Raw genomic sequence first — 22,481 nt, forward strand, 5'->3', positions numbered from 1 at the left:
CTCCACCCTGCTCCACTCTGCTCCACCCTGCTCCACTCTGCTCCACCCTGCTCCACCCTGCTCCACTCTGCTCCACTCTGCTCCACCCTGCTCCACCCTGCTCCACCCTGCTCCACCCTGCTCCACTCTGCTCCACCCTGCTCCACCCTGCTCCACTCTGCTCCACTCTGCTCCACCCTGCTCCACTCTGCTCCACCCTGCTCCACCCTGCTCCACTCTGCTCCACTCTGCTCCACTCTGCTCCACCCTGCTCCACCCTGCTCCACCCTGCTCCACCCTGCTCCACTCTGCTCCACTCTGCTCCACCTGGTCAGGTCGTCCCATGTCCTGCACTGTCTGGAGAGGAATCAGAGTTTAGCTGTTTCTGAAGTCGACCAGTTTGGGAAAAGTAGAAAAAACTCTTTCATGTCCCATCATCTAACTGGATCCATCTGTCTTTTCTTTTCTGCTTCTATCCTTCTATCCAACTTCCCTCTATCTTACCTTCCTCCCTCTCTCTCTGATGTTCTTCCTTCTTTACTCCTCTTCATTTTTCTTCGTATCCTTCTGTCTTTTATTCCTTGATTCCTCCTGTTAATGTTTATCCCCTCTTTTTTGAACCATTTTTTCCTTCATTTGCTTTCTCTTTTATTGTTTCCTACTTACTTTTATTCTTTGAGATCTTCCTTAGTTCCTTGTATCCTTTCATCTTTATGTCCTCCATCACCATGAATCAGCTCATGCAGTAGTCCATACAACAACAACAAAGTGTCTCTGAAATAAAACCTTCTATGATGTGACTGTTCCAGATCACGTCAAAGTTTCTCCGGTTTGTCCCGATCGAGCCTGTCATCACCTCTCACACCACGGGTCAAACATGAGAACGAACCCGCTGAATCAGCATACAGTTACAGAGAATATATGGAAAATAATATACAGGAGTAGAGAAAGACAAAGGAACATGATGAGATGGACATATGATCACAGAAAAGAAACTGAGAGATAGAGACTGATTACCACAAAGTGATCAGCAGCAACAGAAAACCAAAAACAGAAAGACCTGAACCAAAACGCATCGTTGAAGTAATAATAATAAAATAAGAAATCAAACTAAATGACAAGTATGGTAAGACTCTAATGACGATAATGAACACAAAACTGAACAGTGTACGGAAAGACCTTAATGTTAATAATGATCAAAAAGGAAACACAAAAACAAAACACAAACAGTCCTGGATAATTTCATATCCACAGTGTAAATATCTGCTTTATCTGCTCTATGTTAGACTTGATGTGTGACTGACATGTCTGGAATGTTGAGTTTGGAGTTATTACTGAGAAGTGAAGGTGGTTTGTGCACTTCAGCTAGGTTCTGGAGAAGAGCCAGCAGTTCTCACTGAGCTCATTGAACACATGTGACCCATCAGGTGGACATTATTCCAGAGACGAGTGAAGCAGCTTATTGTTTAGCTGCTCTGGATGAAGCAAACCTTGTAAATGTTTCTTTTAGAGTCTGACTCGCCCTGACATGGAGACAGAGATGCACATTATTCAAACGTGTCTTCCTCCTTTAGAACTGGAGGAAGTTCTGAGCACGTGATTGGCATGAAGACCTGTCTGACAGAGACGTGCAGCACAAGGAAGCAGTGTTTTAAAATCTGAGCCGGAGACACTTAAACACAGCCGTGTTCTGGAAAGATGTTCCTCCGTCAGCTGAGACTCCTTCCTGCATTTACCCTGTTGGTGCAACATCCTGAGAGAGTGTCTGAGCGTCAGTCAGCCGCCTTCACATGGGGTTTTATTTTTATCATCCAGCCCTGTGTCTTCTGCTAAAACATCTATCAGTGTAATAACTTCTGCAGATTTCAGATGATATGTGCGTTATGTTTTGTTTTACGCCAAAAGCAGCTGCAAATGAGGCTTCAAGATAAACAGCACCATCTTTTTTACTTAGAGTTCTTCAGTATAGAGAAAAGACTAATTATTGGCAAATAACGAGGAAGTGGGACTTTAAGAACAATACAGGAGAAGGACTGGGAAGATGGAATGTAACAATATAATAATCATTTCTGGCAGAATTTTGTAAGAAAATCACGCTAGGTCATATGGAAATGTGACTTATACACATGTTGAACCTTTGTTGCTTCATTATGCATTACAAACCGACCAGTGACAGTGATGTCTGTGTGTTTTTCAGTGAGGGGGACTGGTGGGACGCGCGCTCGCTGACCACCGGGGGCAGCGGTTACATCCCCAGTAACTACGTGGCTCCAGTAGACTCCATCCAAGCTGAAGAGTAAGTTCTGGTCTTTAATGGTTTTTATTGGAGGCTGTAAAAGAACGAAGGACTGGGACTAGTTTGAGTCAGTTAGGGTAGACTGCAGTGTGAGCCCACTCAGGCAGGTGTTAGATTAGGCTCCACCCACCTTATCAATCTACCAATCAGTGAGTCAGGTTTTATTAGTCTATAACTTTATACAATCAAAGGAAACATAAAGTTCTTTTGCAGAAGTTGAACCAAGAAACAAGCAGGTTTATATCACCAAACAGTGAATAACATAAACCTGAATAAAATGTCAAAAATGAACAGTATAATCATATTAATGAGAAATAATGGAGAGAATAAACTCACAATTAAACTGCTTTAGTTATTATTGCCTCTTAAGACACATAAATAAATGTTTTCTCTATTCTGATCTGATTAAAAACGCAACAGCATAAACCAAAGAGAAACTAAAGTAAATCAAATAAAGTTTGACTACAGCATGCAGCACTGGGTGTAAACCACTGATTAATACAGTTTCTAGACAAACAAAAAAAACTAATTATCCAACTTACTCTAACACTCTTTAAAGTAAAGATCACACATTTTTCTTGCATTTTGGAAAACACGTTAGGGGAATAACTTTTTTTTAGACAACAAACTTCTGGGACTTTATTTCTTACAGCTTTAAACTGTGTTTTAACTCATGTTACCAACACAGGACAGAATGAATTAAGGAAAAGTTATCCAGACTGTTTGAGCTGACTGCTTTCTTTCAGCTGGTACTTTGGTAAACTGGGCCGCAAGGACGCAGAGAGACAGCTGCTGTCCACTGGCAATCCACGGGGCACCTATCTGATCCGAGAGAGCGAAACCACAAAGGGTAAAGCAAGCAAGCACACACACACACACGCACGCACACACACACACACCCCCCCACACACACACACACACGCACACACACACACACACACACTGAGCCTCTCCTCCCTTCTAACCCCCGCTGTGTGTCCCCCAGGGGCCTTCTCCCTGTCCATACGGGACTGGGATGATGTGAAAGGAGATCACGTCAAGCACTATAAGATTCGTAAGCTGGACAGTGGAGGATATTACATCACCACCAGGGCTCAGTTTGACACGCTGCAGCAGCTGGTTCAGCACTACTCGGGTAAAACAAAGAGCATTTTTTCCATGTTTACAGTTTATTAGGAAAATGTTCAGTTTACAGTAAATGTTCAGCGCAGTATGACACGTTAAGACCTGGAGATTAAAACTTTCTCTAATCGGGTTTTTAGTAATAGAACCAGTAATAGTTCCACTGGTTATTTTCAAGCACTGAATAAATAAACTCAATAACACTTTATTTGACAGAGTGTTTATGACACTGTCATGAACCTGAAGGAGTCTTTATGAATGTCTGACTGTTGTCATGAAGTGTCATTCGGTAAATAATGACACTTGTAATGCAAAGTTGCTCTAAAGGTTGCATTTAAACTCCATTAGAAGTACTGACTTTGTGTTATTTTGTAAATAATGACACTTTAATGCCAAGTTAGCACTTTTAATGGACTTTCAATGCAACCTTTAGAGCAACTTTCCATTAAAAGTTGTTTTTTACTATTTGCAGTACTTCCCCCCTTTTCTCCTGTGATTCCAGCATTTTGTTGATTGAATTTTTTTACTTCTATTTTCTGTTACTGTCACATATTTTTTTGTGCATGCAGCGTTTATCTGTTGCATCTGTTTTTTGTGTTTGCGTGTTGTGGAGTTGGCATCATTCATGTGTCTGCAGCTCGTTTGGACCTGTGAGCCATCATAAAGTAACCCAGATTATTACTGTTAATTTTTGACTGTAACTTTACAAACGGCTCCACGTCAGCTTCTTCTTCTTCTTTGACTATATTCGCTGTAGTTTGCAACGCGGCAGACTATATAGGTTCTCCAGTTCCATCGCTGTGAGCTGCTCAGAGATGGAGTATTAGATCCTCACAGCGATGGACCTTCACTGCTTTAGTCTTCATTCATCCTCTAACTTTTCACTCCGCTCCGTTCCTATATGTGCATACAGCTGGAGTCACTGTGGTGACTGTATGTCTTAAGCTGGTTACTGTCTCCCGTCCCACCCACTGGCTCCCCCTTATGGGGAAAAGGGAGATTCTTTGACACGCTCTAGTTGGCACATTGGCTCATCGACCCGCATGGTCAACAACATGGATTCTCTAACCATCCTTCTGCCTCGGATCGACTCTGGGTGACGTCTGGATCCACATCAGACCTCAACTCTTTTCAGGGCCTCTGCTTGTTTGGCATCTTGCTGTTTATTGGCTTTTCTTCTGTGACAATCATTTACAGACACCGTTCTTTAAAGCTCTCAGAAGCAACAACATACTTGTTGTTTGGCCTATGTAGAAAAAATGAAAGTAAATAAAACCAAATGCTAAGGTGGAAAACTGTCAGGCTTGGCATGTTTCAGACATTTCCTGTGATTTAGGATCAGAACTGTGCCTACAGCAGATCTGATGGAAGAACGGTTTATTTTTGGTGTGCAGCAGATGTTTTTAGTGTAGAACTATGGGTAGTTTTTTTATTTGCAGCTCCACTCAGACTCTGATCAAAATGACTTAAAACAATCAGCTTGTTTTTATTTTATTTCTTTTCTTTCATTACTTTTAAAATCCCATGATGCTTTTGAACTTTTTCCTACCTAAACATTGTGTTGAGTGATTTTTGTTTTTTCAGAGCAGTTGTCAGAGTTCAGAGCTAATCTCAGATTGATCTCTCCCTGGGCTCTGTTTTCACACTCGCTGCGTAGCAACCCGCCTCACATTGATGGGTTTTATGAGCGGAGTGAACGCAGCGGCGTATCGATGTATCGATCACTGCGTGGAGCTGAGGTGGCCCAGATGGGCTCTGATGGTCCGGTCCGCAGCATTAATCCTCCCACAGGAGACATCCAGCCCTTTATCTTGTCTTTACTGCTGTGTGCAAACACCTGAGGGCCTTATTATGAGTGGGGGCCCGGGGGGTGTCCTCCTCTACATATCAGTATGAAGGGACTGGCGGAAACTCTGCTCCAATCCACTGTTTTAATCAATGCTCAGCAAACAGCAGAGCTTTGTGGTGTTTTGGTTCCATGATCAGGGCGGCGTCCGGGTGTCGTCAGCTGATGTGAGGTCAGTGGGATGGAAACAGCTGCTAATGCTTCATGTTTGACCCAGACCAGGACGCAGTGTTCCACTGGCACCAAGAGTAGGAGATACCATAAAATGTATATGAGGCTGAGAGCCGATATGAGAGAGGAAAACGCTACATGAGCAGAATGTTTAAACTTGAAACATCTAAAAATGTCAGATTAAATGCATTCTCAGGGATTAAATTAAATGATTAAACAACCTGAGTTAATTTTAAAAAATCATGTTTGATACATTCAGCTTTTTATAACAACTAAAGGTATCATAGTTGATAGGCCTGTCGCAATAAACAATAAATCAACTAATCACCTGATAAATTAAGAAAAATTAATACAATTAAATTGCAAGCTCAATAATTTCTATTTGCATAATTTAACGTTTTTCTCTTTCTACTAAAATCTGGATGATGAAGTAAACACTGGAACACATTAACAGTTCCAGTGTTAAATGTTAGATGCTCATTGCAATTTAATGTTCATTGATCTTTGAGAATGTGTCTTGCATTATTTTGCCATAAAAATTAAATAGCTTGAAAATGCACTGAAAACAACAATATTATCATTTATTGCAATAATTTCTGGGATAATTTATCATCCAGCAAAATTTGTTATCCTGACAGGATTAATAGTTACTTGATTATGATATAAAATGACACTGTGTGCCTGGAAAATACATAATAATACTGATAATAATTTGGGGTCTCTTAGTTCATGTCGTGAAGGGAAGCAAAGAAAGACACACACTTCATGAAGTTGGATTCCTGATGAATCTAACTCTAAAAGCCTCATGAAAACACCCTAGTCAAAGTCTGGAGTTAAACCCAATAAGAACTGTTCTGTAAAGCAGCTTAGTAAACCAGTCCAGTGTAAAGCTCTGGTTGTCGGGTAACGCTTGGTGGCTGGTGTTGGGTTTATTGGGCTGTTAAGTTTTCACATAGAACCAGGTTGGTTTGGAAAGACTTCCTTCCTGAAATCTCTTTTTTGTGTTTCCTCAGATCATCTCTGTCTAATATTGATATTAGTTTGGTGATCTGAACTGATCCACAGCTTCTCCTCCTTCTGCTCATGTTGAATTGTGAAATAAATTCTTCTTCTTGGTTCATCTTTGTCCTGTTTGTTTCTCTGACCTGGATATTTTTTCCCATGTTCCTTCAATACAAACCTTTTTCTTTCCCTCCTGCTGTGTTTTTTTCCTCCCTCTGCCTCCATGTCTTCTGTATCCTCTGTCCTCTCCGCCCAGCCGGACTCTTTGCTAACTCTCTGCACATGTCTCCCTCTGCTCCTCTTTGCTGCTGCGTGGCCTTGCAGACCGCGCTGCAGGCCTCTGCTGTCGCTTGGTGGTTCCCTGCCACAAGGGGATGCCCCGCCTCGCCGACCTATCAGTGAAAACCAAAGATGTGTGGGAGATCCCACGGGAGTCGCTGCAGCTCATCAAGCGCCTGGGGAACGGGCAGTTTGGGGAGGTTTGGATGGGTACGGACCCAGCCGTCTCTGGAGGTCACATTGGGGGGGAATGGGGATGGGAACAGAGACTCCAGACACACCTTGAAATCCAAACAGGAGAATAATGAATAATGTGGAAGCTGAGAGAATCATAAGCAAAGATTCTAAATCACAAAAACACAGATTGTGTCAGGAGGCTCTGCTTCCCCAACCAACATGGCCTCCCTCCGTGTGCGCCTCCGTGCATGCTCCTCTCCCCGTAGTTAACCCTTGTGCCTTGACTCCCTTCCCTCCCCCTCCCCCCCCAACCATGTAGAGGGTGCGGATGGTTTGTGCTTTAATTTAACGGGCGTGTGCATGAACTACATCCCCGACACTGTGGGCTTGAGCCACGATGCCTGGGAGATCAGCAGAGACGCCCTGAACCTGGAGGAGCAGCTGGGGACGGGATGCTTTGCTGAAGTGTTCTACGGTAAGAAAATCAGAAAAAAATCCAAATAAAACCTGAGCTTCCCTTTTTCACATGTTCCTCAGGAGACAGCGGCTCTCAGGTGTTCTGGAATATTCCTTACACAGTTTCAGCTCCTTGATTCAACCAGCAAATCTGTTCCTCAACGTCTACACATCCAGATATGAGCGCCACTGCTTTCTTTCTCCTTTTGGGAGGAGCCAATTATATCTATTATATGTGATTCATCAATACAAAACAAGACACCCCTCTCTCACACACACATGCACACACACCCTCTAGAATCACCTTTTACTTCAATCCCAGCTGCAAGTCTTTAGTCTCCTAAAGACTAAGACTTTTTTTTCAACATTTTTCTTTACCAAACTATTGTAACTAAGTAACACACATTGAAGTTGGTCGTTGTGTCAATCAAAATGCAAAAAATGTTCAAGGGTGTGAATAGTTTTTCAGGGACTGGAGATGTTTGAATGTCGACATTCCCAGCAGGACAGGCGGTGAGCTGTTGATCAGCAGGAGGCCTCCACCCAGCTGCTCCGCTAACAGCAGCTATCTGTGATTACTGAATAAATCCCTCCAACTCATTCCAAACTCAGTTAGTTAGTTCATGCCATACTAACATCCCCTCTCCAGTGTGTATGTTTGACTCAGAGTGAGATCAGAGGAGGGAGCCTGAGAGTTCCAGACAGCAGGGTTCCTGCAGTCTGGAACAAATCTGTTTTTCTGTTTCACTCTTAGACCAAATTAAATGAAAAGTAAATTTAATTATGGATTTTAAGCAAAAAGAGAATTTTTCAAATTCATGATGATATTTTTATTAGTTGACTGAAATGTTCAGGTTCACACAGCGGCATGTTTCTAATGCATGACTGTGGATTGGGTCATCAACATGAAACGGTTCAAAACCCATCTGAGAATCAGGCTGCAGTCGCTCAGCAGGAAAATGTCACCCAAACCTGACTGTTTTTTTTTTTTTTTTTTTGTTAGTTTTTTTGCCCCTATAAAAGCCTGATCCGACTTTTTCATGGTAATCTGAACGGCACAATTCTCATATTTTAGCCTCCTAAAAAAATCTGATCTGTCCCACTTTCATACGTGGAACTAATTCCGTTAGTCAGAATGATCAAGTCACAGCCTGTCATTGATTGAGACATGCATCATAATTTTACACCAGAAGAAGACAGACGCAGGAAATCTGGATGTAAATGAAGAATAAAAATTCTAATTATGGAAGCTCTGAACTGATATCATCACATCACAATCCCAACACTCCTTCTGGATTAACATCTAAACATATCTTTACAGAAGTTACTGTTAGTTGTGATTTATTTTTGTTAGCTTCTTGTGATGATACAGTCGGCTCCCTCCTGCTGTGTGACGACGACATTCCTCCTCTGAGCATGCAGGTCGTAAACCGTTCACACAGAACCTCATTACGGTCACATCATTCAGAAACATGAACAACCAAGCGAAAAAAAAAAAAAAGAAGGAATAAAACATTGAACTTCATCATAAAATAATAATTGAGCATTAAGACCTGCTGAGTGAGAATATCTGTAAACATTTGGATCTGGAAAAGTTTTGGAATGATGATTTGGAAACTACGTAGGAACCCCAGCTCAAAGTAAAGGTTCAGTTCGCTGTGTTTATGTCGTCAGAAAGCAACTTAAATCACATCATCTCCGATCTCACTCTGTATTGCATGACATTTCAAAGAAAGCCCTCCTGACTCCCCCCATGTGCATGCCTGCCTCCCGTCGACTCCCTGTGTACCTGACCCAGTGTGAATGGCAGCAGATGCTCCTGCTGTGCTGACACCGGCATGTGTGTGTGTGTGTGTGTGTGTGTGTGCGTGTGTGTGTGTGTGTGTGTGTGTGTGTGTGTGTGTGTGCGTGTGCATGTGAGCAGGAACGTGGAATGGCACCACCAAAGTGGCGGTGAAGACGCTGAAGCCCGGCACCATGTCCCCCGAGTCGTTCCTGGAGGAGGCTCAGATCATGAAGAAACTCCGCCACGACAAGCTGGTGCAGCTGTACGCCGTGGTGTCTGAGGAGCCCATCTACATTGTTACAGAGTACATGAGCAAAGGTACCGCCACATGGGAAAGCCTGGTCGTCATGGAGATACGCTGGGGAGGATCATGTGGTTTTCAAGAGTAGATATCAGTTAAATTTCAGGTTTTCTATAAGATCTGCTTTTCACAGATGAAATAATGAATGTTCCACTTTTTAATTGATCCGGATGTTCATACTTTTTGTTCCATCTGTAGATTAATCAATCTCTTCATGTATATCGATGAATATAACTAAAGAGCGAGAGGCACTAATCATAAACATCAGATCTGTTAACGCTGAACCGCTACACTAACACAGGGTTAACTGATTCTAAAGCGCTAACTTCAATTTCAATTATACCTGTCCTTGAAAGACCACGATCCTTGAGCATCAAGTATTGATGTTCAGTAATGTAGTTATTGTATTTATGTTTATAATTTGTTCTCTGCTGTTCGTGTTTTATTTTGTTCGGGTATGTTTTTTTTTTTTTTATAAAATCATTGGAGAAAAAGAGTCAGAACATGAGGAGAGGAAACAGAACTGCTGCTGTCTTCACCCTCTTCAAAATAAGAGCATGTATATAAATGTTTAACTACTTGAAGATTCAATAACCAAAACTTCGACAAAGCTGTCAAACTTTTTTCAATCCAACGTTTGTTAAGCAGCTAAGCAAATTGGTGCATTGGAATTTATTTAGAAAATTGATTTCGAGGTGCTGAAAATTTCCAAGGTCAGCAAAAGTCCTGAACAAAACATTAGCTCTGCTTTTATTTAAGTATGTTCACCACTGGATCGGCACAGTGTAGAGTACTGCTGCGCTGCGTAACTCTGGAGCCGCCTCAGTTAAGTAGCTTTCTCATGTGCAGTTCACCAGAAAATAGAACTATTATAAAAGGAAATGGACAGATGTCACATTAATTTTTTATCATTAATGCTTGAGGGCGTGTTCTGGAGCAAACAGAAGGAACTTCTGTCTTTGTTAAAATCTTCCAAAAACTCAATAAGTTGCTTAATGACTAAACTTGGCTGAATAAAGTAAGAATTGGGACATTGCATTCTTTTAGACCCTTTATAAAATCCAAACATAAGTTTGGATCTAAAAGGATTTTCAGATCCCTTTTCCTACACGATATGAAACTGCTTTGCAGTTTCTTGTTGAGCAGGTGAAAAAGCAACTTTCCATGTCACATTTTCTGCCCTCATTGCTGAAGATGTGGACCCCACTGGTCTGACCTTCACCCAGACCTGCAGCCTGACACTCCAGCCCAGTAAAAAGTCCAGGACAGTGAACCACTGGAGTCTCTGTGAAGTCCGTTTCATTTAGTCTGAGCTGCTTCTGTTCCTCTGCGGAGCAGCAGCCGCTCTGGTCTGGTGAAACGGACTGCAGATCGTTACGACCATCAAAGCCAAGGATCCGAGCAGTAATTCAGAGAGAGAACGCAGAGCGAGCCGAGGACGTGCACGAAGGGAAGCTTTGATGTGCATCATCACCGCATCTGATCAGCATCCATCTCTGCACCCTGAAATGCTCGAGTGTCTTTTTAAAACAAGCTGAAGCTCTGTGAACTTTGAGTCTTTGTGAAGCCACCGGTCCTGTTTGTCCCTCGGAGCCGTCGCTGCTTTTGATGACCTGAAGCAGACAGTCCCAACCCACAGACTCAGTCTGTCAGATTTGTTAGATCCAGTGTGTGGAGGCTGAACAGCAGGTTTGGGTTAAGGTTGCAGGAAAAGGGAAACCTTTTTCAGCTGCATGTGTTTGTGTGCTGCAGGCAGCCTGCTGGACTTCTTAAAGGACGGAGAGGGACGAGCGCTTAAGCTGCCCAACCTGGTGGACATGGCAGCACAGGTGTGTATCGGCCTCAACGCTCATATTTCTACATGTACTTTTAAGCATAAAATCAGTGGTGGTTTCTGATATGAACCACAGGGGCAACCACTCAGGGCAGCATTTTATGATTTTGTGGGGGAGGGGGGGTGGGCAACATGAGTGCTCTGCCCCCCCACACACACACAATTCCTCACCCCCTGGTTCTTACACCATCACACCAACCAACCTCTGTGACAGGGTTAGAAATGCTCTTCATTCTGTCTGAGCCTGAGAAAAAAATGGCACAGAACAGTTTGAGTGTCTACTTTGAGTTGATCTTACAGAAAACTTTTGCACATCTGTTTTTTGTTGTGTTTTTGAGTAAAATTTTTCAGAGTCTTTTGCTTGGACAGTTTTGAAGCATATTTTACTCCCCATCATCACCATGTCATAAAATGTCCCATGTGAAACACACAGTTCCCGTTTCTTTCATTTTTCCTTTTGTCCTGAATCGCTCAGTGTGGCAGCTTTTAAAGCTCCAACTGCAGAATCAAACTCATGCAGATAACCCTGTTGCTTTAGCACCTCTTTCCACCACACTTTTTTTTCCTTTCACCCAACTTGCCAATGCATTTTCCCCCTCTGTTCTTCAGGTGGCAGCAGGCATGGCCTACATCGAGAGGATGAACTACATCCACAGAGACCTGCGCTCGGCTAACATCCTGGTGGGAGACAACCTGGTGTGTAAGATCGCCGACTTCGGCCTGGCCCGGCTAATCGAGGACAACGAGTACACGGCCCGGCAAGGTTGGGCTCCCTCCCTCCCAGCCCCGCTCACACTTTCACACACACCACAGCAGCCTGACTGTGTGCAGGAAATCCACTTAGAGAGATAAACACACAGCACACCCACTGCAGATCTCAGTAGTTCCTCACAGCTCCACAGAACCAGAACCTCCTCCTTACCTCAGTTCAGAAGGCCGTTCCCCTGCTGATTGGGGAGTGAACATATTTTACAAGCCTTTTAGTAGGATGAGCTTTTTTAGCTTTAGTCATCAGGTCTTTCTCCTGACCGCTGTTAGAATAAGGGAGAAAAACAAGCAGTGGTAAAAACAGAGAGGTTTACAGCTGCCAGCATAAAGTACATCCAGTCCTGCCTCTGGAAACGTAACCTAAAACAGATGAAGTCATTTTACTGAACACATGTTGTTCATCCTGAAGACTCCCACCTACAACACAACTGGCATTCAGCCCACATGTTGGACATGTTGGACATGTCCACAGATAGAAGCAACTGAAATTTAAAGGGGCAGTATTCTGCAAAAGCTACTTTTTTTGCTTTACATCATGTCATCATGTTTTTCCCTCATCAAAATCATACCAGGAGTATTGCTTGATCCTTTAATGCATGTTTCAGGAATCCTTCAATCTCCATGGCAACAATTCAGCTCTGCAAACACCTAGTTTAACCCAGTGCTGCCTTTGAGAACGAGGCTCCTTCTCAGAGCTGCAGTTTCCAAGCCTCTGGGCTTCTGCTTCACAGAGCAGCTCTTCTTCCTCTCAGCTCCTTCAGACTAGCCAGTAGCGATTAGCAAACACCTGGTGGAACTGTTGAGCTACTTTTCAGTGCAGTGCTGGTAAAAAGATTGTTAAAGGGTTAGTAGAGGAGCCATGTTGTGATAACTTCTTGAAGGCAGAGTAGCAGGAACAGCAGGAGTTTTTAAAGGGACAGAAACCCAATTTCAAGGCAAAGGCAAATTTCTTTTTAGTCGTATTTGATATATAGAAGTTTAACATAGTTACTTTATTCTGTTATAAAATGTCACTATGTACCTTGAAAATACAGAATTCTGCCTCTTTAAGAAATCTTTTTTTTCAGTCTGACCTCAAGTGTGCAAAAACACACAGCAGACGCCACGTCTTCATTGTTGATCAGAAATAGATCAGTGATTGATGAACATGATGCAGCAGCTTGTAGCTTCAGTCTGTCAGTGAGCTCTCTCCTTCTGTCTGCTCTTTATATGCCTTTCATCCTCTTTAAAGTTCTTCCCACCTCTGCTGCTCTGCCTTGTAATTATGCATTCCACTGAACTTTTACTCATGTCCTCTTGTTACCTTCACAGGCTTCAGTATGATGGATAAAATCAAAGTAGAGCATTAGCTTAGATTTTTTTTTGTTTTTAAAATGTTTTTACAGATAAAAATCTGAAAAGTGTGGCTTACTTTTGTGTTCAGTCAGTAGAACCAACGTCTACTAGCAGAACAGCTGCAGGTCTTTGGGAAGCTTTTCATGTTTTACCACCTGATTTTACGTCCAGTGCCAGGTCCACATGCTCACAGCTTAATTTATCTCTCTAAGTTTCACTGAGGTATGAGTCTTTTTTTTTTCTGCATTCCCCTGGCAACCTGTCTGAATCCTGTGAAATAGATTGCTGTAAAAGACTCTTGAGTTGCTTAGAGCCTCTAACGGCTCTAACTGCAGCTTCCCCACAGCAAGATGCTGCCACCATTATGCTGCGCTGTGGAGATGATGCATTCAGGGAACTCGGTCTCCTGCAGACAGGACTTCTCCTGGTTTTGCTTCAGTAATGACTTTCTTACTTCCCTATAGGTCAGATTTGTGGAGTTCTCCAGCAATAATTGTGTCAAAGTTAGTCTCAGCTGCTCGTATCAGAGCATGTTGGTTGAAGGGATGGAAGATGATTCTGTGTAAAAACGATAGATTTACTTTTAATGTTGAATTTTATCTGACCTGCTGGATTTTTGTTTTGTTTTCAGGAGCAAAGTTTCCCATCAAGTGGACGGCCCCGGAGGCGGCACTGTACGGCCGCTTCACCATCAAGTCAGACGTTTGGTCGTTCGGCATCCTGCTGACGGAGCTGGTGACAAAGGGCCGCGTGCCGTACCCAGGTGAGAACCCTCAGCCTGCCGCGCCGCCTTCACTGATCCGTGGTGATGAAGGACAAGCCTGTCCTGTGCAGAACACAGAGCTGTTACTAAAGCACACACTGATCCATCTGGCCCTTCCTGCTCTTTATGGGAGTAAAAGCTTCCTTTCAGCCTGGCTAACCTTTGTCTCACTGCCAGAATAAGACGGGGAGATAACAGCTAATTGCCGCCGCTGGCCTCTGGGACGGTCTCATGTCCAACAGAGAGGAGGAGATGGCACAGTCTGTCCTGAGGTTGGCTGAGTGTCAATCAAGCTGGGAGGTGGAAGGATGGATGACTGGGTGGGTGGGCGTTCTGGGAGGTCTGTGGGGGGGTCATGTTTGTCTGGATAATGTTGTCTGACTGACTGTTCCACAGACTGAGGTGATGAAGGTTAGCACACACAGCTACTGGCTCATTAAGAGGCTCTGATGATCCGTGATGAAACATCCAGCCATCATTCAGTAGAACCCGACTCCCTCCAGATCTGGTTCTACTGGGAGCACACAGAGTTCTTCATGTTCCTGCAACTCAATTGTTATCGTTTCCAGTCGGAAAAACCAGAACAATCTAAATCTAAACACAGATGGTTCCCTGCTCTGGACCTTCAGTGAAAATAGAATTTATTATTGATTTTCCATTGGCTGTTCTAATTCCACTGACTGAACAAATTCAAGTTGTTTTTACATGTTTGACCAAACTGGTGAAGCTGTTGGTGTATGTCAGTGTGCTGTGCTGGTGCAGTTATCAAATAAATGTAATTTAGTACATTTATGTCTGTTTAAAAACAGAAACATTTTCAGTCAGTTCAGCTGTTTTTCTGTATAGGATCGGTATTGGCCAATACTAAACCTCATCTGTATCGGTATCGGAAGTGAAAAAGTGGATCAGTTCATCTCTAGTTTGCAGAGGAACGTTGAGTTCTGCAACACCACAGATTCATATTCCCTCATGTCTTTCTATCGTATTTCTCCTCTAAAACCTGATCTGCAGGATTCAGTGAGTGTCTGTGTGTTTTACTGCTGACTGGGTGTTTGCTCACTCAGTCGGGTCACCCAGGAGACCTGATAACGGCCCATTTTAACGGCCTTAACGTGTCTGTTGTGGATCAGCTCAGGAGCCTGTGTCTGGCCTCACTCTGCTCTCGTTTGGTTCCCCAGGCATGAACAACCGTGAAGTTCTGGAGCAGGTGGAGCGGGGATACCGGATGCCGTGCCCCCAGGACTGCCCCAGCTCGCTGCACGAGCTCATGCTGCAGTGCTGGAAGAAGGACGCCGAGGAGAGGCCCACCTTCGAGTACCTGCAGGCCTTCTTGGAGGACTACTTCACAGCCACCGAGCCTCAGTACCAGCCTGGGGATAACCTCTAAACACCCGCCGCCCTCCATCCCAAAAAAAACCTACCCGCTGTCCCCATGTCCTCCCCCTCCGACCCTGCAGCCCTTCAGGGCTCAGGTGGAACTGCTGCTGGGGGCGGGGCTGACCCCAGAAGTGCTGTATTTAAATAAGAAAACCCAACAGACTGTGGAGCAGCCAGGCTTCTAGTTCCAGGGATCTGTTCAGCTTCCTCAGCTCAACTCGAGCCTCTCAGATTTTCCTTCCTGCAAAAAAAGAATAAAAACCCGACTCTGACTCCCTGGGTGTCTGAACCCAGCAGATGAAGGCTCACAAACTGATCCCGGATGGGGGGGTGAGGCGGTTGGGTAGAGGGCAGCGCTCATGCAAAGAAATAACCTGTATTCTCTGTAAATAAGAAAAGCTTGTTTTAGTTTATCTGCCTCTGTTCCAGATTTTATTTTCTCCTGCACAAAAATAATAATGAAAAGACAAACAGCAGGGACAGGAGCGCCGAGCAGCGCATGGATCAGGCAGAAGCTCCAGTGTTATTTTTTAAGATTAAATCTGATGCCTCATTCTTTTTTTTCTTTTTTTTTTTTTTTCCTGGAAAAAAATCCTCCCGTAAATCATGACTTCATTACAGAAGAGGATTCAGGGCCACTGAAAAGAAAAATAATTCTGACTATTTTTAGATTAAAGTGGAAATTCTGAGGAAAAAAGTCAGAATTTTGAGGTTAAAATCTTTTTTTTTTTTTTTGAGTGGGCCAAATCTTTGTGCTTCATCTATTTGTATTTAAAAAATTTTCTGTTGTTTTATACGAGCTTCTATAAGAAGCTCTGTGCGCTCCTTAACGAGGATTATGTTTCAACCAATCATGCTCCTTCTTCGCAGCTCGGCCACACTGCTTCTTCTCTTTCTGCTCTTTGGACCATGTGTGAGCAAAGAGGAGTCTGCACATGTTCTTCTTGCTCATTTAAGTGTTTTTTCTTCTTCTTCTTCTTCTTTTGGTGCAGCTTGGAGAGAGTTCCCATCTTCTCCAGCTGCTGAACCCAGACCAGTTCAACTGCTGAGTTGCTTCTTTCTGCTCTCCTCGTATAATTCAGCTCCGTTCAAGTCTTTGTTCCAGGTGGTTCTTTAAAGATGTGGTTGTAATGTTGAGTCGGGAAAACTCGGGGACCAATTCAGGTAACGTGAAGAAGTCTGAATGTGGAGCCAGTAGAAATGAGGATTCAGCCCAGAGTCGCTGAATAGTCCTCTTTTTGTCTTCAGTTGTACAGCTGAATGATTTGTAAGTGTGGCTAACCTCACTCCTTTGTATCTGACATTTCCATTTTTTAACATTTCTTGTTTTATTAATTCAGTGATTTTTTTTTTCTTTTCTTTTTTTGGCGTTTGGAATTCAGAAAAGACAAATAAACATTTTACACTCTTTCTGAGACTCATTTCTGACTGGAATTGCAATTGAAACATCTGTACACATACTGAATAAAAACAAAACAATTTCAGATGAAATTAGACTAAACTTTCTCGAATTTATTTTAGTAAGAATAGCTAAAATAATTTGGCTTTGCTAAATGACCAGACAGAGAATGGCTTCAGAGAATCTTAAACTTTCTTTAGATTAAAAACTGACATTCTTTTCTAATCAGTCTGCAGTCATTTCCCCTCACACACAGTTTCCCTTCCCTCAAATGACTCCATATTCCTCCCGGTGGACTGTAAAATTTGGGAGAAAACAGCCGTTCAATAATAACTAAATACATTTTTTGAACATGTTATCTTTGTTGATTATTCATTACCCAATTATTGTATACATAATCACAGTGTAATACTTTAACCTTTTCTAATTCTGCAGCTAAAATTTAACCTATGTATGATAAAACTAAAACTACTATAACTACAAAAAACTAAACAATATTCAATAACTAATAAAAACTAGATAATTAGACAAACAAAAAGTCACAATGAAATAAAACTAAACCATAATAAAAAAAAAACAAATTATTCTAACCCTGAACCCAAACCTCAAACCCCCTGCAATCACAGCAATTAATCATAATCTAAACCAATAATCACAGAATCTTTAAAGGAACTTTACTGTATTTTTTAATTAGTACATTAAAATCCTTCATTTAAAAGATAAGTGTCATCAAGCATTCAGGCCAGCAGGCATTTTAACACTTTAAGGGTCATAAAACTGTTCATGCAATGGTTTGAGAACACCATTCATGTGGAATAACAGCCTGCTCTCACTTATCTACAAGCACCATGAGGATATTTTCCATGTGTGTGAAAGGTCAGAATGTGCTAAGTGACAACTTTGGCAACATTGTCAGCTGGGTACTGTTGCAGAACTCCTTGGGTTTGGCTTTTTACCAGTTTTTTTTATTGTCAAAACAAAATACAAGTTATTTGAAAATGTTATTGATGATTTAGCATAAATCTTAAAGCATCTTTTAAATAAAATATATAATTATTATTATTATAAATACTTAAACCGCTTCAAACAAGGACGTTGCCATGGTTATTGCTTCACGTGGTGGCAGACTTCCGGGTATTTATACTAATTTATATATGTATTTATGGATGGCGGCAGGGCAGACCAGCAGCTGCACTCTATTTCCCCCAAATTAGGATTTATAAAGGAATGGCGCGCGGCCCCGTGCGTGCGCACAGCTTTATGCATCCAATTTTTTTGTACACCGCACATTTCTAAATTTTTCCGTACTCCAAGTTTTACTTTGAAAACTGCGCAGTCTTTTATGCATGAGCCCTCAGATTATTATGATTCACAACTTTCGCTGATATAGTTTTCAGCCAAGTCAGAAGTGACCAGGATGAGAATCAGGGACCGTGGTCTTGAGCCACAAAAGCGTAAAACGCCTTTTTTTAGTTTCTGGAAGAAGTCCTACCCCAAGTGGAAGAGTTTATGTATGTCTGGGTCTTGTTCAGAAATGATGGAAAACATAGAGCTGTAGATAGGCAGGCGGATTGTTGCTCTGAGTGCTGTACCGGTCTGTGGTGGTGAAGAGAGAGCTTAGTCAAAAAGTGAATCTCTCCATTTACTGGTCGATCTGTTTTCTACTCTCATCTATGGTTACGAGCTCTGGGCTCTCCCTTCGAGTTAGGATGAGAAGCTCAGTCACAGGATGAACAGGAGTAGAGCTTCTGCTTCTCCACACCGGGAGGAGCCAGTTGAGGTGGCTCAGGCATCTCTGCTTCATGGACACCTCCCTGGTGAGGTGTTTAAGGTACATCCCACCTGGAGGAGACCCAGAGCAAGACCCAGATGGCCCGGGAACGCCCTGGGATTCCCCTGGAGGAGCTGGCCCAAAGGTATGGGAGAGTCTGGGTCTCTCAGCTTAGACTGCTGCCCCCGCAACCCGACCCCAGATAAGCTGAAGGTAATGGATGGATGGTTTCAATAGGGCTATAAATATCAAAATGATTTTTTTTTTCTTTTTGCCAATATCATCTTTTGACAAGAAAAAGCTACTGTTTTTTTTTTTTCCAAAATCATTTTTGATTAAAAAAAAAAAATTAAAAAAAAACTTAGGCTGTTATTTTATTTTAAGAAGGTGACAATATTTCCTTATATATCCCGGGAAAAATATGGCTAGCTCACCAGAATCTCTGGATCCACCAGACTCACAGGATCAAATAAAACCTCCACCATAAACACATGGCTCACTCTACCATTCTCTCTTTTCTTCCAACAGTCATTAGCATCAGTTGAGGATCGGTTTGGGGACATTCTCCTCCATTCACCTATAAAGAGAATGAATCCCTCCTTCAGTCTGTTAGATCCCTCCTTCTGTTTAGCAAAGCCTCGTCCATATGGAGCTGTAATCAGCCTGTATCTGTGTACAAGACTGTTTTATGGCAGGAGCATAGCTAGACGGAGCACCGCCTGAGATCCAACAGGTTTGACTGATATAAAACAATTAGAGATTAAAAAGTAGGAATGTTGTTTTTGTTTGATCAGCCAGCTTTGGTTAAGGTGACTTAGAAGTAAGGTGGAAGCTGACAATGGTGTTATTTGACTATTTTTCTATTGTTCTTGTGTAACAAAGCCAGACGATCAAATTCCCAGGTAGAGCAACCAAAAGTCTCTGCTAAGGGAATTTACTCCACTGCTTCCTCCTCATTAATCACTGACAGATGAAATTAACAGCAGAAAATCAACATATTTACAAAACTACTTTTGAGTCATCAGCTAAATATTGTCTTTCAATTCATAAGACTATATAGTGTCTTAGATTATGGCTCAGTAAGAGGCTGTGTTTATGTTTATAAATTTAGCATTTAAAATTGTCAGTAATAAGTCTGTATGTAGTTAATGTATTCTTACTGGCTTTACTGCAGGTATTACATGTACAAAGTGGATGAATCATGGAGGGAGCCAGCGTCTCTGTGTTTGTCACTGTGCAGAAAATCTACTACCCGTTGCTTTGCATCGTGGGTATTCCAGGTTTGTCATCATTTATGAAAGCCTATAGATTTATTACACACAGAGCGGTGTGTTTCAAATGTTTACTTCTCTTTAATCTGATGATCATAGCTTATAGTTAATAAAACTCAAATTTCAGTTCCACAGAAAATGTGATTACTCCATAATGATTTAAGTATTCTTGTAAGAAAAGTATTACATCGTATTTGAAACTTAGAGGTTGCATTTACTGGTGTGAATATTCAGAACACTGGTGAGTCGGTCAGAACTCCAAAGAACGCAGAGTCGTACGCTAGGTGATTCAACTCGTACTTGCCGTTTATTTAGGTAATCGTGTGTGGTTCTAGAAAATAAACAACAGTACAGAGTCAGTGTCTGAATAAACTGACTGAAGTAACATCAGACATATTGCATAACTGCACTATCAATGATTATAAACATCACATTTCTACATACACGACGCAATATCCACCGTGTATAACTCTTTTAAGTGTGCACGTGAACAGAGCATGCTCTTAATTAAGGGTAAAACTAAAATACTCTGCTAAATAAACAATATTATTAATATTTACCATCACTTACTTGTATTTCCACGCACACACATCAAGGAAGGTAACAATAAACGGCAAACGGCAAGTTAAATAAATGCGAACATAAACTATACTCCTTTTACACTCTACCCCTTTTTTCTCTCTTTCTTCGTCTGCATGCTGCAGCTGCTCTAAGCCCCGCCCCTTAAAGGCTCAGCATGGCAGTTTGTTATACAGTCTTTTCCACAGTATTAAGCAGAAGAATAATTAAAATAGGGAATAAATATAATGTCTTGCCATTGACTTACATGTCAATGCTAATTGTGTCATGACGGCCCCTTAACTGGTATGCTGACTGTTAAGGGACCTATAGTTACACTGAGTTTTAACAGTGACAATTAAGTTTTTTTTTAGGTAGTATTCTGTTTTATTATTTTATTATTTGTTCTTTGAAATTTGGGGATTTTCATTAACTGTGAGTTATGATCAGCTAAATAAAACATTTTTAAAAAATAAATGTTTGAAATATATGAATACTGCCAGCTTATAGTTTACATTAGGTTACTTTGTACAAACTGTAGAAATAAATAGATTATTTATAATTAATATTTACAAGGTTATTGTTGTGGAATGTTAGAGTGTCAAAACAAGAAATATAAATTGAAAAGAATAACCTGAGAAACATTTTAAGAATTTAAAGTAAAGAACCATCTGCTTTTGAATACAAGGTCAACAGAATTCCAGAAATAAAATAAAAGACATTAATGAGCTGAAGTAAACAACGCGGCTTTTAGGTTTTGTGTTTTCTTCCAGCAAACCTCTTCACGTTCTACATGATCTGTTTTCGTAAATGTGGGATGTCCAACACAGCCATCGTTTACCTGAGCTGTCTGGCCATTGTGGACACTTTCTACCTGGTGTGGGTTATACTTCTGGACCTGACTCTGACCTTTTGGACTGTGCAGCCCTTCTGGCACTCTTATCCATGGTGTGGTATTCTTGGATTCCTTCAGTATGGCTCCCTCTACAGCTCCTCCTGGATTGTGGTGGTGTTCACCATTGAGCGCTACCTCGTCCTCAGAAGCACCGCTTCCAAACAGAATTTTTCTCAAACATGGGACACTAAAATGTTCTGCACAGCTATAGTGCTGCTGTCCCACCTGGTGTCGGTGCCAATGGGTTGGATCAACATTGTCACACCTGTAAACATAACCGTGGACAGAGAGAATATGACACTCCCCCGCTGTCGATATCGCAATCACACCTATTCTACAGTTATAGTCTGGATAGCTACCTTCCTCTCTGGAGGAATCCCCATTGTGCTGGTCATCATCTTCAACTACCTCATTGGATACCACCTGTGCCGGGCCAGCAACCTCTTCACTAAGGAGGAACGGCGCATCATGTATGGAAGGAACACCAGAGGTACATTGAAAAGAACCATTCTCATCCTGGGGACTGTCTCTGTGGCCTTTGTCGTGCTTAGTCTTCCTCGCTTTGTCACATACTGCATCCTAAGGACCAGGTACAATGATGAAAGCTTCAACAGGAATGACTACAGCATTCCAATCAACGTAGCCGGGGATGTGGCTAACATGCTCCAGAACCTCAACTCCACCACCAACTTCCTGCTCTACTGCATGGTCAGCCGCCGCTTCAGGCAGGAGCTGGTACATGCTATAACCTGCAAGGCAAAGGCCCGCGAGCTGAGTACTCTCCTGAACCACACTACAATGAAAGTTTTCTCTGTTGTAAATCATAAGGCTTCACTATCAAGCAGCCAGGTGACTGTGGTGTTAACCAGTCTGAAACAGACGGAATAGAATAGAACTTAATTCTGTTGAATTCTGGCCTTCATAGATTCGATCTCTATGATGCTACCATTAGGATGCCAACATGTATTTTTATCCATTCCTTCAGTCTGGTCCTACGATACAATAATTTAAATTACAAGATGCTTGGACGTCTAGTAGACCCAAGATGAGTGGTTGTATCACAATTGGATTATTATAGCCAGGCATTTGCTAGAG

At 42.1% G+C, this 22,481-nt stretch overlaps 2 protein-coding genes across 4 annotated transcripts in view; both read left to right on the forward strand.

Moving 5' to 3' along the window:
- The window catches only part of fynb (FYN proto-oncogene, Src family tyrosine kinase b), a 76,797-nt gene extending 59,895 nt beyond the window's left edge, over positions 1 to 16,902 (forward strand). The window contains exons 5-14 of one of the 3 annotated variants that reach the window (XM_014967036.2): positions 2,177 to 2,275; positions 3,022 to 3,125; positions 3,261 to 3,410; positions 6,741 to 6,905; positions 7,192 to 7,347; positions 9,253 to 9,432; positions 11,168 to 11,244; positions 11,859 to 12,012; positions 13,984 to 14,115; positions 15,294 to 16,902. In XM_014967036.2, coding sequence (XP_014822522.1) covers positions 2,177 to 2,275; positions 3,022 to 3,125; positions 3,261 to 3,410; positions 6,741 to 6,905; positions 7,192 to 7,347; positions 9,253 to 9,432; positions 11,168 to 11,244; positions 11,859 to 12,012; positions 13,984 to 14,115; positions 15,294 to 15,502 — 1,426 coding nt within the window. In that variant the 3' untranslated portion in view covers positions 15,503 to 16,902. The remainder of the gene's footprint in view (positions 1 to 2,176; positions 2,276 to 3,021; positions 3,126 to 3,260; positions 3,411 to 6,740; positions 6,906 to 7,191; positions 7,348 to 9,252; positions 9,433 to 11,167; positions 11,245 to 11,858; positions 12,013 to 13,983; positions 14,116 to 15,293) is intronic. The other 2 variants (XM_014967038.2, XM_014967039.2) reach the window with 2 other exon arrangements.
- Positions 16,903 to 19,863: 2,961 nt separating this feature from the next.
- LOC106903326 (putative G protein-coupled receptor 139) lies at positions 19,864 to 22,274 on the forward strand. Its single transcript, XM_014967035.2, has 2 exons — positions 19,864 to 19,942; positions 21,265 to 22,274. Exons 1-2 carry the CDS (start codon positions 19,864 to 19,866, stop codon positions 22,272 to 22,274), a joined length of 1,089 nt encoding a protein of 362 aa, XP_014822521.2.
- The last annotated feature ends 207 nt before the right edge of the window (positions 22,275 to 22,481 follow it).

This window comes from Poecilia mexicana, unplaced genomic scaffold, assembly GCF_051168715.1.
Source record: "Poecilia mexicana isolate PSO_F unplaced genomic scaffold, ASM5116871v1 scaffold_21, whole genome shotgun sequence".
Taxonomy (NCBI): domain Eukaryota; kingdom Metazoa; phylum Chordata; class Actinopteri; order Cyprinodontiformes; family Poeciliidae; genus Poecilia; species Poecilia mexicana.

Excerpts from the sequence above, each read along its gene's own strand:
- LOC106903326 (XM_014967035.2), top strand. The coding sequence starts at position 19,864 with ATGGAGGGAGCCAGCGTCTCTGTGTTTGTCACTGTGCAGAAAATCTAC. Across the intron at positions 19,943-21,264 it reads TTGCATCGTGGGTATTCCAG|CAAACCTCTTCACGTTCTAC; the intron begins GTTTGTCATCAT and ends GTTTTCTTCCAG.